This window comes from Synchiropus splendidus, chromosome 19 (genome assembly GCF_027744825.2).
Source record: "Synchiropus splendidus isolate RoL2022-P1 chromosome 19, RoL_Sspl_1.0, whole genome shotgun sequence".
NCBI lineage: Eukaryota > Metazoa > Chordata > Actinopteri > Syngnathiformes > Callionymidae > Synchiropus > Synchiropus splendidus.
In genome coordinates, this window is record NC_071352.1 from 4,570,145 (window position 1) to 4,585,718 (window position 15,574).

General features: G+C 44.6%; 1 protein-coding gene across 1 annotated transcript in view; it reads left to right on the forward strand.

The window, feature by feature from the left end:
- pitpnc1a (phosphatidylinositol transfer protein cytoplasmic 1a) overlaps window positions 1–15,574 on the forward strand; it is a 30,719-nt gene that overhangs the window by 13,260 nt on the left and 1,885 nt on the right. Inside the window, exons 2-8 of the mRNA XM_053850884.1 lie at window positions 2,305–2,453; window positions 6,565–6,653; window positions 7,951–7,958; window positions 9,882–9,953; window positions 12,896–12,991; window positions 14,238–14,393; window positions 14,733–14,796. Coding sequence (XP_053706859.1) covers window positions 2,305–2,453; window positions 6,565–6,653; window positions 7,951–7,958; window positions 9,882–9,953; window positions 12,896–12,991; window positions 14,238–14,393; window positions 14,733–14,796 — 634 coding nt within the window. The remainder of the gene's footprint in view (window positions 1–2,304; window positions 2,454–6,564; window positions 6,654–7,950; window positions 7,959–9,881; window positions 9,954–12,895; window positions 12,992–14,237; window positions 14,394–14,732; window positions 14,797–15,574) is intronic.

A 15,574-nucleotide genomic window follows, 5' to 3' on the forward strand; every position in this document is an offset into this window, starting at 1 on the left:
AGGTGGACTCACCATGTTTGAACCGCGCAGTAGCCTGGGTTACCTTTACAATAAGCTGTAGTTGATAAACTCTGCTATTTCTGTTTGGAAACATTGCGAGATGAAAACGTCTTTTCATTGAGCCTCCCCGTCTTTTTTTTTTTCCGAGCGCACTCTCCTCTTTCCATTCCTGTCTTTTTGTAGCTGGTCGTATAGCGTCACAAGTCCACATCCCAAACAGTCCTTGTCAGTTTCCAATTGCTAAACACTTGCTTTATTGGTGTGTGTGTTGGGGAGTTGAATCCTAAATGACCCTTTACATTCCACACGGGTCGTATCGGATCACGAGTCTGCAAATAGGCCAGTTGGAAATCTCCATCCAGGAGCACCCTGCGCCTCTAATGCTGGTTGTTTCCTAGATGTGTGGAAAATAGTTGCCGCGTGACTCCCAGCCCGTCAAAGAGACCAGAAGTGACATTGCCACATGGCCAAGTGGGTCATGCAGCGCTGAGTGAAAGATTTAGGGTGTTGACAAATGTGTCACCGGGGGCCGTGGGACCGGGTCAGCCCACTGGACTCGACTGCTGCTGTTACTATTGTTGCGCAGTCCGGTCTTGACCCGGGACAAGGCTTCGCCAGAGGGCCGCGGACTGATCCTAATCCCTCTGGGCTTCTTTTGCTCAGGTGCTGTGAACACAGAGCTGTCGTCTGAGGATTGTCACTTCTGGGTTATTTTTATGGTTACAGTAACACTGAAAGGCTTGGAATGAGTTCAGGGCTGAACTGGGGTCATGAGGTGAAGGTGCAAAATTGAGTATAAAAAATCCTGCCATGAATTCACTGTTCAGCCTTACAGCAGTGCAAAGATATCACTGTAACAATGCCCCGACTTCTACTTGAGCCTCGCTCAGAATAGCCTCCCCCGGGGGTGGGGCCACTTTATCTATGGGCAGCCATGAGGCTCTAAATCTACAGAAAAAAAACTTAGATTTTTTTTTTTGGTGCAGTTTAAAGATTGTATAAATCAATAAATGTGTGGCAGAACAAAGACAAAAAACAACGTGGTAAAAAAACAAGTTATTTTTATTTATAATAAAGTTTTTCATTATCAATGAAATGTTTAATAAATGTGTTTTTTAATCTTGCAATTCTACCTTCACCTTCACACCTTCTTCTGCCGCTTATCCGGGGTCGGGTAGCGGAGGCAGCATTCGGAGCAGGGAAGCCCAAACTTCCCGGTCCGCACAAACCTCCTCCAGCTCTTTCCAGGGGATCCCAGGCCAGACTGGGGACATAATCTCTCCAGCGAGTCCTGGGTCTTCCCCGGGGTCTCCTCCCGATAGGACATGCCCGGAACACCTCCCTAGGGAGGTCTCCAGGGGGCATCCGGATCAGATGCCCGAGCCATCTCAACTGGTTCCTCTCGATGTGGAGGAGCAGCGGCTCCACCCCGAGCTCCTCCCAGATGACCGAACTCCTCACCCTATCTCTAAGGGTGCGCCCAGCCACCCTGCGGAGGAAACTCATCTCAGCCACTTGTATCCGCGATCTCATCCTTTCGGTCAAGACCCAAAGCTCGTGACCATAGGTGAGGGAGGGAACGTAGATCGATCGGTAAATCTTGTGACTCAGCTCCATCTTCACCACGACGGTCCGATACAGCGACCGCACCACACACAATTCTAATGCATATCAATACATAATGTTGATGACTTCATTTATAATTAAAAAGGGACCCTCCAAAAAGGTAAATAAAGCAATATAAAATTAGAAGATGCCAGTTCAAATACTGCTATTTTGACACCGATGTCGGTCATACTTTGCCTGGTCGAGCAAATAGAGTAAATCAAATAGACTGAAAACTTTGCCATTCTCAGACATAGAAAAGTTTTTTTTTCACACCCTCTTTTATTTTCTCCTCTGGCACTCTGATGAATCTTTCCACTGAGGCGTTTTTATTTATCTCATTTGCTCAATTATTCACGCCAGTAATGGTCTGTCCACCTGCTTCATTTATCTTGCAAGTAAGTTCCCACCTCCAAGCTGAAATTAATCCAGGCAGCATAAATAAACAGAAGGTTATTGGACGTTTTCTGAGGCAGATTGGTGTTGGACAAGTCCAGGGAGGGAAAGTGCTGCCAGTGTTTTGGTGTTTCAGCTGCGGTGGCAAGCTAGTCTCAAAACACTTGGTCCATCCTGATGTTGAGGCAAATGTTTGGCTGTTTTTCTGCCATATTTAGTGCTGGAAAACAGATGAACCACTGCTTGAGGGTGTTGTGCTCAGTGGAACATCATCTCCTGACACAAGAAACCTTTGTCTTTCAGTACCGCATCGGTCAGCTGTATATGATCAGCAAACACAGCCATGAGCAGAGCGAGCGCGGCGAAGGGGTGGAGGTGCTGGAGAATATGAAGTACGAGGACCCGCAACACGGACCAGGCCGATTCACAGAGAAGCGAATCTACCTCAACAAGTAAGTTGAAGATGCTCCTCCGAACAGAGTAAAAGTAAAACATCAGATTATATGAATAGTTATGTTATGGTTCATCTGTAGTTGCAACCGAAGCTTGTTCAGTAAAGCAGACAATTTTGTGCCATATAGTAGATGTCCCTTTGGAGGAGATGCACAAAGGAATTTCACCGTGTAGCTTCAGATTAACACACTCAAGCTGTCGGGGTGCGATTGTTCCTGCCTAACGTCGGCAGGTCCGCAGCTTTCTAGAACCCGATGACCGTGAAATTGAATAATGATTTACTCGCCGTTTTAATTTGAGGCCCAAACACAGAGATCGGAGGCCGGTTATGTAATGAAGCACACTTTTATTGCTCAACGAGTCATTTCGGCAAATGTCTTAGAAATGGACCCCCTTTTGTTTTGGTGTTTTTAACTCTGCGATTGCTTTGATGAGAAACACTCTTAAGGTTTCTCTTTCATCCTGTGTCCTTGGGCAAGCTTCTTAACACATTTTCCCTGCTGTGGTGGATGGAAATTGATAGAAACACATTTTAGTCCCTATTCATTCCAAACAGATCACCGGTGACCCGACCACGTGGGCACTGTCGAGTCCGTCGCATCTAAACAAAGCCCTGAAACATCGACTAGTTTTTCACTTACGGCTGTTTTTTTTTTTTGGAGTTGCTATGAATATATTTTTCACCAACCCTGATGTTTCCTACTTTCTTAATTGTGTCACTCAAACTGGACACCATTCTCTGTGGCTACTTTTATTGCCAAATTTTCTCCGCTCGCACAGTGATTTATCTTTCCAGCGAGGTGTTTTTATTCTTCTGTTTTCACTCCAGCGTTGGTTCGTCCACCGGCTTCATTTATCCTCGCACGTGCGAGTAAGTTCACACCACGTTCCCGAAGCTGAAATAAATCCAGCTGCATAAATAAACTGCCGATGAAAGTAATGTCATTTGGAACTTATGAGCTCTATTAGCCAGATTGGACTCAGCATTGAGCCAAGAACTTTTATAGATGGGGGAATATTCAGGCTGGATGTGGTGACATCATCAGCACGGGCTGAAGTTGATAAAAGTTGATGATATCTCGCTGCCTTTCGTGTTATGGTTTCATTTTCAATATGCAGAAATGCTGAAAGAGAAATGAACCCGGGGCCACACTGCTCCATCAGCAGGAGTGTAAGGCTCTTAATTCAACAGCAGGTTGTGAAAATGATCATCAAAGACAGTCATGGTGTGTGTAACATATATAACAGTCATAAAGTCCATTTATGCTCAACGTTCCATCCAGATCCGGATACAGACGGAGCCTTCTGTTAGTCCATATTTCTGCATGTTTCCACAAAGCTTACAGATATGGGCCAAAAAGAGCAGTGCCACCGGAAACCATGGGGGACAGTGTTGCTTTTACGACCCGATATGTAGCTCTAATGAGACACGAAGAAGACATAACAGTAGTGGAAATTCTCTAACCCCCAGTTGCGGTACATTTAATGGCCTCAGCAACCACTGCCACCTAAAATGCTGCCTCTGTTTTCCTCTTAGTGCAAGACATACATTATCGATACTTGCGCCACATTTGTTTGGAGTTTGTGTTGTCATTTACTTTTAACTGTGGGCTGCTCCCCCTGGTGGATATATTGTGAACAGCAACACCAACGTAAAGAACACATGGAAGCATGTGACCAGTGACGGTAACATCGCATGCAACGGACGGGTACAATTTCATACCTAAAGGGAGCAACAATGGGCCTATTGGAACTGCTCGGTGTACGTTTTCATGTTTTACAACCTGTGAAAATTATGATTTGAATTTGACAAGAAAAGACTCATTAAGTTCATTTTCCAAAAGAGCCAGTGGCAGCAAAGATATATTTGATGGAATTTTAGTCTGGTTGTAATTGATCTGTAGCTGCTTCTAATCTTGTTCTGCTTAAATGGCAGTCTTTCTTTGAGACGTTACAATACACCTTCCATAAAATGAATCAGCAAAATGTTGCCTTTTCCTATTGATTGTTAAGATTTCATAAAAATAAAAAAAAAACACAAAGTGGGTGCTGTCTTTTGCATGTGACCAAACACACTGGAACCCCCCGTTCTAGATGAAAATAAACCATTCCCACGCTCTGTTCTGTTCAACATGTTGAGGATCACGGGTCAAACTTGGGGCCTGCAAAGTCATTTTAAGTGGAGCTTTTGGCTGAAAATTGAATTGTATATTAGAATATTGAGACCAACAAAGGCGTTTGACAGGCAACAACAGTCAATGTGGAAGGCTGAGGAATCGGTGGGTGGGCAACTGTATCAATCCTATAAGCTAAAGTAAGCCTTTAACAAACTCCAAGGATAGTGACATACTCTTCCGACTAGTTCCTGTTAAAGAGTGCTAGTAATAGAATGGTATTTAAATTGAGGTTGCTAGGAGACGTGCAGCCCTCAGAAGCCACTCAGCCCCCAGGATACTGTGCCACATCCCTTCCATCAACAACATCTATAGCCTGTAACATCCTACAGTGTCATGGAAACTCTGCAATATAGTGTGACTTAAACAGGAGTCACCACTACACAAGTCATTCAAAATCGAGTCTCAGGACTTTAGCAGGACAGAATGTTCAGTAGAAGAGGGACAGCGCTGTCGTCTCGTCTGGAAAGATAAGTGGGCCTTTTGGGAACGTGTTGTGTGTGTCAGTGAAGAGCGGCTGAGTGTGTGTGTGCAGGTGCATGTGGGCAGGAGGTCAGAAACTCGGCTAATTCGAGCAGCCCAGCCTTTTCCGCCTGCTAACCACCTGTTCCAGTCAGAAGTCTGCCTGCCAGTGAGTCTGAGCTCATCTAACTTTAATACCTAGTCAATCGATTTGGACCGAGCTCCTCTGTTGTCAAAGGTGTGAGGATGAACCAAAGGTAATGACACTAAAATGCAGAATAAGAGGTGCTGTTAGCTGCATTAATGACTATAATGTTGGAAGGTGCGCACGTGAAGGCGCTGTCTGGACTTGGCAGGAGCGCGCACAACAGTCCAAAATGCAAATGGAAACATATTTTTTTTGCTCTGGCAGCAACAGCTCAAATTCATTAGCCGCCGTGCCAGCAGACTTGGAGAGAGCGGAACACGCCGCAGCCAAGCAAATCTCACAAATCACAGCATTTAGATTGCGAGCTTGAGGCTGTCAGTTCAGTTTGCAGCTGAGGTTGCCGCTCCAACAATAGGAAAATAAAGGTGTTCATTTAGCCTGCTGCCTTTGAACAGTCTAGGCACGGCTGTTGGCTTTGAGGGGAGGGGAAATGGTTTCTGTTTGTGTGGAAGCTCACTCCGAGGCTTGGTCTCAGGAAACGTGGCGCCCTCGCCATCGAACCTCCGGGTGAAAAGGCTTCAAATTGAAGGCGGAATTTGAACGTGAAAAGTGACTTAACTGACGCCGCTCGGGCCGTATGAGGACACGAGAGCCAGCGGATCTATTTCTCGGCCCAGTGAAGAGACGAAAGCTTCTCTCTCGTGTCCCGGTGGCTTCTTTTACACTTGTCAGATAATTGACAAGCGAGGGAGAGGATGATGGTGCAGAATTAAAGCTAATCCTCGCCTGGTTTAACTGGGTATTATCCAAAATGCGCTGAGTAATCCATACTGATGTTGGCAGGGAGACTCTTGAATCCTTTCGATACTCTAAATCATCATATTTTCATTACAGCTTCTCATTCCAGGGCAGGTCCTTACAGTTGCTACGAGTCATGAACATTTTAGAGCCTTTAAAGGTGTCCGAATCACGGTGTTTGAGTTAATAGGTATTGCCTGGGTTTTTCTCATCCTCAGTCCATTTGCATTTTGATGGACTGCTTGATGAAGTGTCCAGGCGGCAACTATCAGCATCTCACCTCGGGTTCTCGCTGAGTAATAACTAGTTCACTGTACATCCTGCGTCCTTCTCCGGGGAGCTAAAAGAAATGACTGTAATCTGGTTCGGCCGAGGACATGTCGGCCGCCTCGCACGGCCTCTATTTAAAGAGCCACGCCGTAGGAGCGGGGGGACTTTACAGGAAGACTGCATTAACTTTCAGACGGGGAGGGTTTCACCTCCACCTGGGTTTGAGCTTTTCATCAGTCCTGTCTCATTGTCTTCCAGCAAGCTTCCCAGCTGGGCCCGCGCCGTGGTGCCCAAGATATTTTACATCACAGAGAAGGCCTGGAATTACTACCCATACACCATCACAGGTACTTCTTTGGAATTATTACGCTTCATTTGAATGGATTCATGGATTGGCAGCACCTCAGTTTAGCTAAACCCAATGGTATAAGAATATTTGCCACAAAAAGCCACATTTTTCAAGTTGAATGAATACATACATTTAAACAACAAAATATTGTTTATTTTGCATCAGTTCGACAATAGCACAATAAATCACCATGGTGGCTATATTCAAGTTTTTACATCACCTTATTTAAACTTAAGCTCTAAAAAATATTTGTATAAGAATTTAAATTTTATAAGAATTTCAAATACATTGAGAGTAGTGGAAACTCCCTGCATCCCTGTCCCCTGACAATTTTGCGCATTTTCTTTCAGAACATTTACATAAATTAAGTTTATATCATTTCAAAGATGAATAGATATTGTTAAGTGGTAGCTGAAGAGTATGTGGTTTGCATAGTAAAAACAACGTCAAGGATTAGCTTTGTGCCTCAGAATATGTTTGTATACCAGAGCAACGTCTTGTTGTCATGGTGATGTCATGGCGGAACCTCTGGTATGGAAACATCCCTTCAAATGATGGTTCCTTTATTGACTTCCATGTTTATCTACAAGTGTGTCTTGATAATTCGGCAACATTTGAGTATTCAAATATTGCAATAATTGGGGTTTATATCTCTGAGAGGGCAATGCCAGGGTCACCTGAAGGTATTTGATATGAAGAGCGTTTATTGCTTTAATGTGACCTGCCAGCTGTCTGACAGTCAGAGACTGACTTCCACTTCCCACGCCATCACGTGACAGACGACCTTCAGATGCTCTGAAGAGCGAGTCTTGGCACGCCTCGCCGAAAAATACACGTTTATTCACTCCAAACTAACATACTGTTTTTATCAGTGGCTTGTGTCGTGACATGCTACACTGACAAGAGCGGTGTGTGGGCTGTACTACAGAAACATGGCTGGTGCATAGGGGCTAATACATGCAACTCAGAAGGTGCTAAAATGTCCGAGACATTGTTGTAAATTGGAAATCCAGAAGAGGAAGCCACTTAAATCGGAGTGTGTCTAGTATCACTAAACAGAGCTGCATATCATCCATAGAAACGGGTAGTTTCATGTATATTGAAATGCATTATCCGTGTGCTAGACAAGGACACCAAATGGACTCGCGCGTGGAAGTGGCATAACATCAGTGAGGTGTAATGATCCATTTTCCTCTTTATTTTCTCTGATCTCTCATGCTGTTTTATCCCTTTGTTCTCTTCCACCACCCGTGTGCGTCTGATCTACTGCCTGCTGCCGCGGCCAACACTGACAGAATACACAGTAAGTGCCACTGAGCCGGACACACACACCTATAGGTGGGATGTTTTGACTGTTTATTCAAGCGACGCTAGCTTTTCTAGCCTTTTATTACAACACAACTCGAGTGTACTGCACATCAATTACATGAAGAGCTTTTCTACTCAGCGGGGAGCTACATCCATGGCATCCATGGAACGTCCTGATGGAAGTGACATTTGTGGTTCATGAAGATTTAGAGGAGAGGACGTTGTTTATTTGCTGACTGTGTTGGAGCAGCTATGACCTCACACACAATTTTCATTTTTTGTTTTTGTTTTAAATGTCTAAATTGTTACCATATGAGAGGAAAAATAAGATCAAAAAGATCAAAACAGGAAGATGTGGGCAACGTGAGGCCTGGGGGCCACATGCGGCCCTTCACCTGTTTATGTGGCCCTCATTAGGACAGAGAAAAACTGCAAAAGCAGTTGAGTCTCACAATGGTTAATGCTCATTTTAACAGTATTTCTTGCCCCTCTACTATAAATTAAAGCTGTTGAAAAAAACCTTAATGATTAGTGATAAATAACATGTCTTCAGTGACACATTTTACCCATAATTCTGTTACCAAGTAAACCACCTCTTAAAAATATTCCCCATTTATGATATTAAATATGAAATCAATATTTCAATAATATGATGCCATTGTATTATTACACGCCATTCTCTTCTATGTAATGTAATTTTTGAAGTAGAATTTAAGTTTTTCTTGTGTCCAGTGTTTTGCTCTCAACAGTGACTGTGAATAATGTCCCTTAATTGTGCTCCTTTTTAGCTAGCAACTATGATGAAGGGCCCTGAATGGCCCCGGGCTGGACCTTGAACATGCTGTTTTACTTTAATAATTGTTACTTCCAGAGCTTTTCCCTTCAGGCCTCTTCAGGGTATCTTAATGTCCCCTCATCCAGAGAGTAAACAGAAGCCCAGTCTGGCTTCAGGTCACCTCCACATCTCCCTCAAAAGACAAAATCTTGAAATCAGAATTCTTGTTTTTTATTCATGCCATGCGCCTCTCAGGTCCTGTCTGCTCTGAACTGTAATTGTATGTTCAGAACTATAGCACTGGGAGGGAAGCCTGACTCACCGCAGTACGGCAGGCAGCCTGATTCAGCAGCTGCATCCCTGCTGCAGCATGCAGGAACCCTGCAGCTCCCTGAGCTAAACCTGGACAATTGACTGGAGCTGACACACAGAACTAATGATTTCCTCCGACGTTAGACAGGCTAATCTGCTCACCCTGGAGCACATGACACACGGCGGCAGGCGGAGGGCTTTCAAATATCAGCATCTGGAAAAAAAGGGGGTCATTTTGAACCATTGCATTAGGAACATATGTCAGTGGTTCTGCAGCATTTCTGCGTGGCTTTTTAATCTTTCTAAAATGTCTTGTTATGATGCAAAAGAGGAGAAATATCATGTGTAAAAATGACTTTGTTTTACTTACAATACAGAAGAGAGCAGATCCCGCTCTTGCTGCAGGCGCAAAGCTCTTTCACTTTTACTTTGTTTTCCTTCTGGGCTCGATTGATCCATGGCGTCATGTTCCTGCTTCACTTCACGCACACACACACACACACACACACACACCCTGCTTATGTAATCCCTGCCTGGTTGTATAATACCCGAAAGTGTTAATTTAATCAAACTGATGTGCTAAAGAGCTAATGAAGGCAAGCTAACTTGGCTTGAAGCTATGAAGCGCTCGGAGGGAGCAGGTCCGAAGCCGCTGTAAATCCAGACGGCCAGATAATCATCATTATTACTTATCTGGCGTGGGAGGCGAAACAGAGACACGAATCCTGTCAATCATCTATCGTCTCAATGTGATGCTCCGAACCTACAACCCGCTAAATAAATAATCCGCTGAATAAATCTCTGACTGTGTGGTCGATTCTTCTCCTGCAGTGCTCCTTCCTGCCCAAGTTCTCCATCCACATACAGACCAAATATGAGGACAACAAGGGATGCAACGACCATGTGAGTATCATTTTCTCTCTTCTCATTCAAGGCTTTTAAAATCACTCTGGCCTGTCATGGCCAGCCGAGTAAAAGCGCTCTCAATGGCCACGCTTCAAGTCCCATAATGCATTGCTCTTGGCACAGAAACCAGAGCTGTAGATTTCAATTCAAATTTCACTCTAATAGCATGGGGAGTTTAAGACAACATCTCAGTCTTGAGCTCCAATGCATTTTGATTTCTGGCGCGCTATATATTTGAGTTTGTGTGGGAATCGTTCCCAACCTGCACCGCAGCACCTCTCACTCCTCCTGCTGCACTGAGAGGCTCCGCCCACCAGCAGCATCAGTCAGGAAAACGCAGTGTTTGAGTGAAGCCAAAATAACCCAGAGAGACGAGGGTGAGAATAAGAAATAAAATTATGAGTATGAAATTACAGTTGGAAAATGCATAGAAAATGTTGGTTTGTTGTGTTTTATTGAATTTAAACCACATTCCATTTAAAGATTCTCGATGTGTCTCATAAATTTCAATACCTACTGTCAATTCTGATGTATTTTAAGGGACAAGAAGTGCTCCTGAAATAAACACACAAAAAAACAATGCACAAGACAACGTCAGTTTTATAGTTTTACTCTGACTCCAGGAGGACCACATAAATACAGTCAAAGGGCTGCACTTGGCCCCAGTGCCACTCTCTGCTCGGGTCTGTTTTAATATTTGGATTATTGATTGCCACTATATGGCCTTGATATTTAGTCTGATATTTCAAACTGTCTCACATTAAGATGCATTAAAGTTAAAAGGCACCATTCACGTACTACCAACATTATATTCCTCAGGGAGGCGCATTCAATAGGCACATTAATGTTGTTTATTCCACATCAATAATCATATTTTTGGCGTTCGTTTCTGGCCTGTGCCCCTGCCCCCAAAATGTTTGCTGTTCCTCTTCAGTGAAAGATCTCCACCTGTGAGCTCAGCCAGTTCAGTCCCTCCTGCCCCCACTCTCCTCTTCACCATCTTCACTCTTCTTCATTCTCTCGCTTCTCTTCAGTCAAAGCTCCACCTCCTCCTTGGTCCCACATCAACTCCACCTGAATCAGTTCTGTTACTGGAATGATGAATGTCATCACCATCACAATTTTTACTCTCAAGTGATCCGAATATCCCAGTGTCAATCCTTGAACTTGACAATCTCATTCTGCAGCAATGAAAAGGAGAGAAGTCATATAAACCTTATCTGGAGTCATAAAAGTGATTATTTTCCGGACGGAACTGGGAGGTATTTCCATCCGAGCCCAAATGGTGAATCTCAGTTTGGTCACGCTGTGTTAATAAAGTCTCATGATGGCACCAGCTAGCTTCCAGTGACACCCGCGTCACTGGTGCAGCGCACGCTTTATTGCAGCAGCCGCTGATCTGACTCTTACTTTCAAGCCCCTGCACACCTTTTAGAAGTGATATGTGGAGCAGCGACGAAAACAGGAGATTCAACATAAATAAAAGAGATCGCTTGTGTCAAAGAATAAGGAACGATTGCATCATTTCTTTACCCCCTTTTTGTTCCTTTTATAAAAGTGCAACACAAAATCCAATAATCCGTCTTAAAGTCAATTCATGGAAAATAGTGGCGTATAATTGAGTTTCCGTTTATGTTGCTTATGTTCTCTGCATACTAATGCAAACATTTGGGGCAGCGTGTGGCGGTAACAAATACATGAAACAGACTCGTCTCTCAGCCAAGTAAAGCATATAAATGAGCCTGAATTTAAGTTATAGTGCCACATAAAAGGAAAGAAATAGGCCATTGTAGCGAGGCAAAATAGGAGCTTGTGTTGTAGATCAGAGGTGGGCAGTTCAATTTCCTACAGGGCCACATCATAAACTATGGAACGTGACAAAAAAAAAACTTGAGTAACAAGGATGAAATGAACCATACCACATGGAAGCAAGGATAGATATTAAGAAGTGTAAATACGACATGGAACCTTGCATCTTAAATGAATAGAAATCATAATAAAACTATGGACCAACATCAAAGATAAAAAGGCAATGTATTTCAAAATGTATTTTGAATTTTCTTTCAACAAATTTTGAGGGAAATACTATAATGACCGATGAAAAGAACTAACAAAAATTTAGTCCTGAATGTGTTGTATTTACTGCTAAACTAGAACTGGCTAAAAACTGAAACAAGATTGAAAAAATGACAACTTCAGTGGTATAGTTTTAGTCTGACCCCATGAAGGCCACAAAAACACAGGCAAAGGGCCACATATGGCCCCTGGGCCACACTTTTCCCTGGTCTGTCGCAGATGGAGGATGGAAACCGGTCCAGTGGAGGAACTGGAACTGGAACTGGAGGTGCTGATCCTCATTCCACTTCCACTTTCTACACTCCCTGGTGGCTACAGGCCACAAATCGAAAAGAAGAGGTGGGAGTGCAGGAGGAGGCCCATCACAAACTAACAAGGAAACCCGCCATACAATGAACAAACTTTAGTTTCTCTGTGATCTGAGGCTTTTGCAATAGACAGAGTGGCAGAGAGGAGGTCGCTGCTCCGCTCAGCGGCGGGAGGCAAGGGCTGCAAACCCTCACAATGGGGGAGTCACAGATGGCCAAATCTTCACAGTTAAAACTGATTGTAACACGCCAGGGCTTCACACAGGAGCGGAATAAAAGCTCTCATTCACACTGGCTCCCACTTGTCTTTGTCATCCACACTACTCTCTTTACTTTTCTTCGGTTTGTAGTTGTGGTGACGCCGGAGCGTTTCTTCTTGGTGAGTCAGAGGACATGAATCCAAAAACAGGATCAGCAAGGTCTCCTGGCGCCTGTCATGTGACCCACACCCTTGACTCCGGCAGGAGATCGCAGCGCATCACCTCCCAACATCTGTTGGCCTCTGGAAGTTTGCCATCGATTTAGTTGTCCTCACCTATTGAACTCTCACCGTAGATCTTCGACAGCGAGCCCCGAGACGAGGACACGGAAGTGTGTGTGGTGGACATCGCCTACGACGAGGTCCCGGAGCGCCACTACAAGGAGTCAGAGGTGAGACCGCTCAATGAATGGACTCCAGGAGAGTGTGCGTGTGAAGGAATGGCACCAGCAAGAACAGAGAACCGGAGGAGCTTTGTGTTGTCTATTCGTGGTCCTTCTCGAGCACCAGCTGGAGTGCGATGTTGATGTGCGAGGAGGGGCGGGGATGATGGACATTGGCGGTGGTGAACTGACATTTGAATGTGCGTCCGAGAACGATTAATAATCAAGAGAGGCGAAGACAGCGGCGAGCTGCTGCTTTATTATCGACACCCCCTGTGAGTCGCACGCACGCACCCGCCTCCCACTGGGCTTTATGTTCTCTCGCACCATGCGGGGATAAAAATAGAGCCGCCCGGACATGTGAGGTGGACGGGATGTCAGGTGTAAACAACATTTGGAAACGGCTCACCCACCAGGGCACACGCCAGGGTGGGTTTACAAATGCTGGGAGTGAATCTCGATTATTGATTATTTAAGTCGGATGATTATTTATAAGCTCTTGCAGGTGGGAAGTTGACGTCGGGTGTTAGCTCAAGGGTAGTTCAATAGCTCATCAAAAACAAAACCCAGGAGAACATATGCCACTTCTCCTGATGTCAGTGAACAGCTCCACCGCTTCCCATGCAGAGGGGGTTAAAACGGAAGTTTCCTTTCATAAATACTGGAGTAACTGTTGAGTCTATGAGGCAAAGTGAAGAGCAGGAGTCTAGGTAGCTGCTAGTCTTGCTGTTGTTAAGTACATTTGAGAAGCTCACTGCTGCGTGGAAGTTAACATCCATTCATTTCTTTTACAGTATGAATAGACAGTAGCTTCCTTTCACCTGCAGAGAAAACTATAGAAACAAACAGAAAGCTGAATATTCTGAGAGTGAAAGCGAGAAACACTTCATGTGCCAGCTCTCGAGCCGACACCTCCACAGCAAGTGTGTCCCCAGCAGGGATGCAGAGATTGGTGTATCACCCCCGCACACAGTCTGCCGCGCTCCCACTACGCTGACCCAGAGACAAATTAGCCCTGCGGGAAAATTAACGCACGGAATTCATGCACGTAACGATTAAAGACCACCTGCTGAGCCGCTCGCCTGCCCGCCGCGTGGGACCTGTAGTGGTAGCCAGTGAGGTTGTACTGCAGGTGTGGAGAGAACCGATATATCGGTGATTGAAGATCATAATCCACCTCTTTCTGTTCCGTTAGCAGGTCGCTGTGATTTGACTCCATAACAGCTTTGTGAAACAGCTCCCTCTGTGTTTTTAGGACCCGCGATATTTCCTGTCGAAGAAGACGGAGCGGGGTCTCCTGAAGGAAGGTTGGATCGACACCCAAGACCCCATCATGTGCTCCTACAAACTAGTCACCGTCAAATTTGAGGTCTGGGGCCTGCAGACGCGTGTGGAGCAGTTTGTGCACAAGGTACTAAAGTGTATCGCTGATGGATCTTCAGGTTCACTGCTCTCACAGTTCGACCCAAATCATTGCTCTCCAGCTGCTATCTCTGCTTCCTGATGCCCTCTGCAGCAGCTCTCCTTGAGATGAACTGTCCCTGTTGTGTCTCTGCCAGCAGCACACACACACACACACACACATCCCTCACATGGCCACATCAGGTGCGACTCACATTCATCACATCCTGTCAAGACTGGAAACATTCAGAAGTGAAAGCTCAGCACACTTCACAGAGTTGCCTCAATAAATGACTCGCATCCTTCATCCTCTCCCTCTTTTCGTAACCTTCCTTCCTGATGTGTTCAGGTGATACGAGATGTTCTGCTGCTGGGACACCGACAGGCTTTCGCCTGGGTGGACGAGTGGATCGGTGAGTGTCGCAGCATCACATGTGTGCTGTTTATACCATCTTCCTAGTAGGTTCCTTTTTAAAATATTTGGATGATGAAGTCATTGCAGGAGCCCGCCATCTCAACACTGACACTCAAAAGTGAATATATGAATGTAACACTAACTTGCGGAGGATTTGAGTTTTGCGTGTTTGAAGTGAAAGACTGCCACCTAGTGGTCTTAACTGTTACAACAGACGCTTTACCGGAGGTGGGCAATGTTTGATTTAAATCGAAAATATGCCGGAGGCTATAAAAAAAGATGTGAATAAATCTGCAGGGGAAAAAATATCCCATTAAAAAATATGACGGAAGGTGAGTGCGTATGGGAATGGAGCTTGGTGAAGTAGGAATCGCAGATGTAGAAAAATTAAACGCAAATTATTTCGTTAATGTTTATTTTTAACGTTAATCGTTGAAGACAAGGTAGCAGCCCAGCAGTCCTATAAGGGGCGCTGTCTCTCAACCTTCTCAAACAACGAAGAAGGCACACTGTTTGTGGAGGTTGTAGTCTTTACAGCACAGTTGTGTTGTGTTGTGTGTGCTTTGACAGAATGTGTTTTGCCAGATCTGCTTTGGGGCTGTTTTAGAAGGTTAGAAAGATTGAATTCTCCAAGATGTTTGTAGCTTCATGTCAGCTTCATCATGTAATCATCATCATGTAATCATAATGTAATAATAATAATGCTGTAATACATTTTACAATGTTTATTTTTTTCCCGCCTTCTTCAAGGTCCACATTTTTCTGTCACACATTTA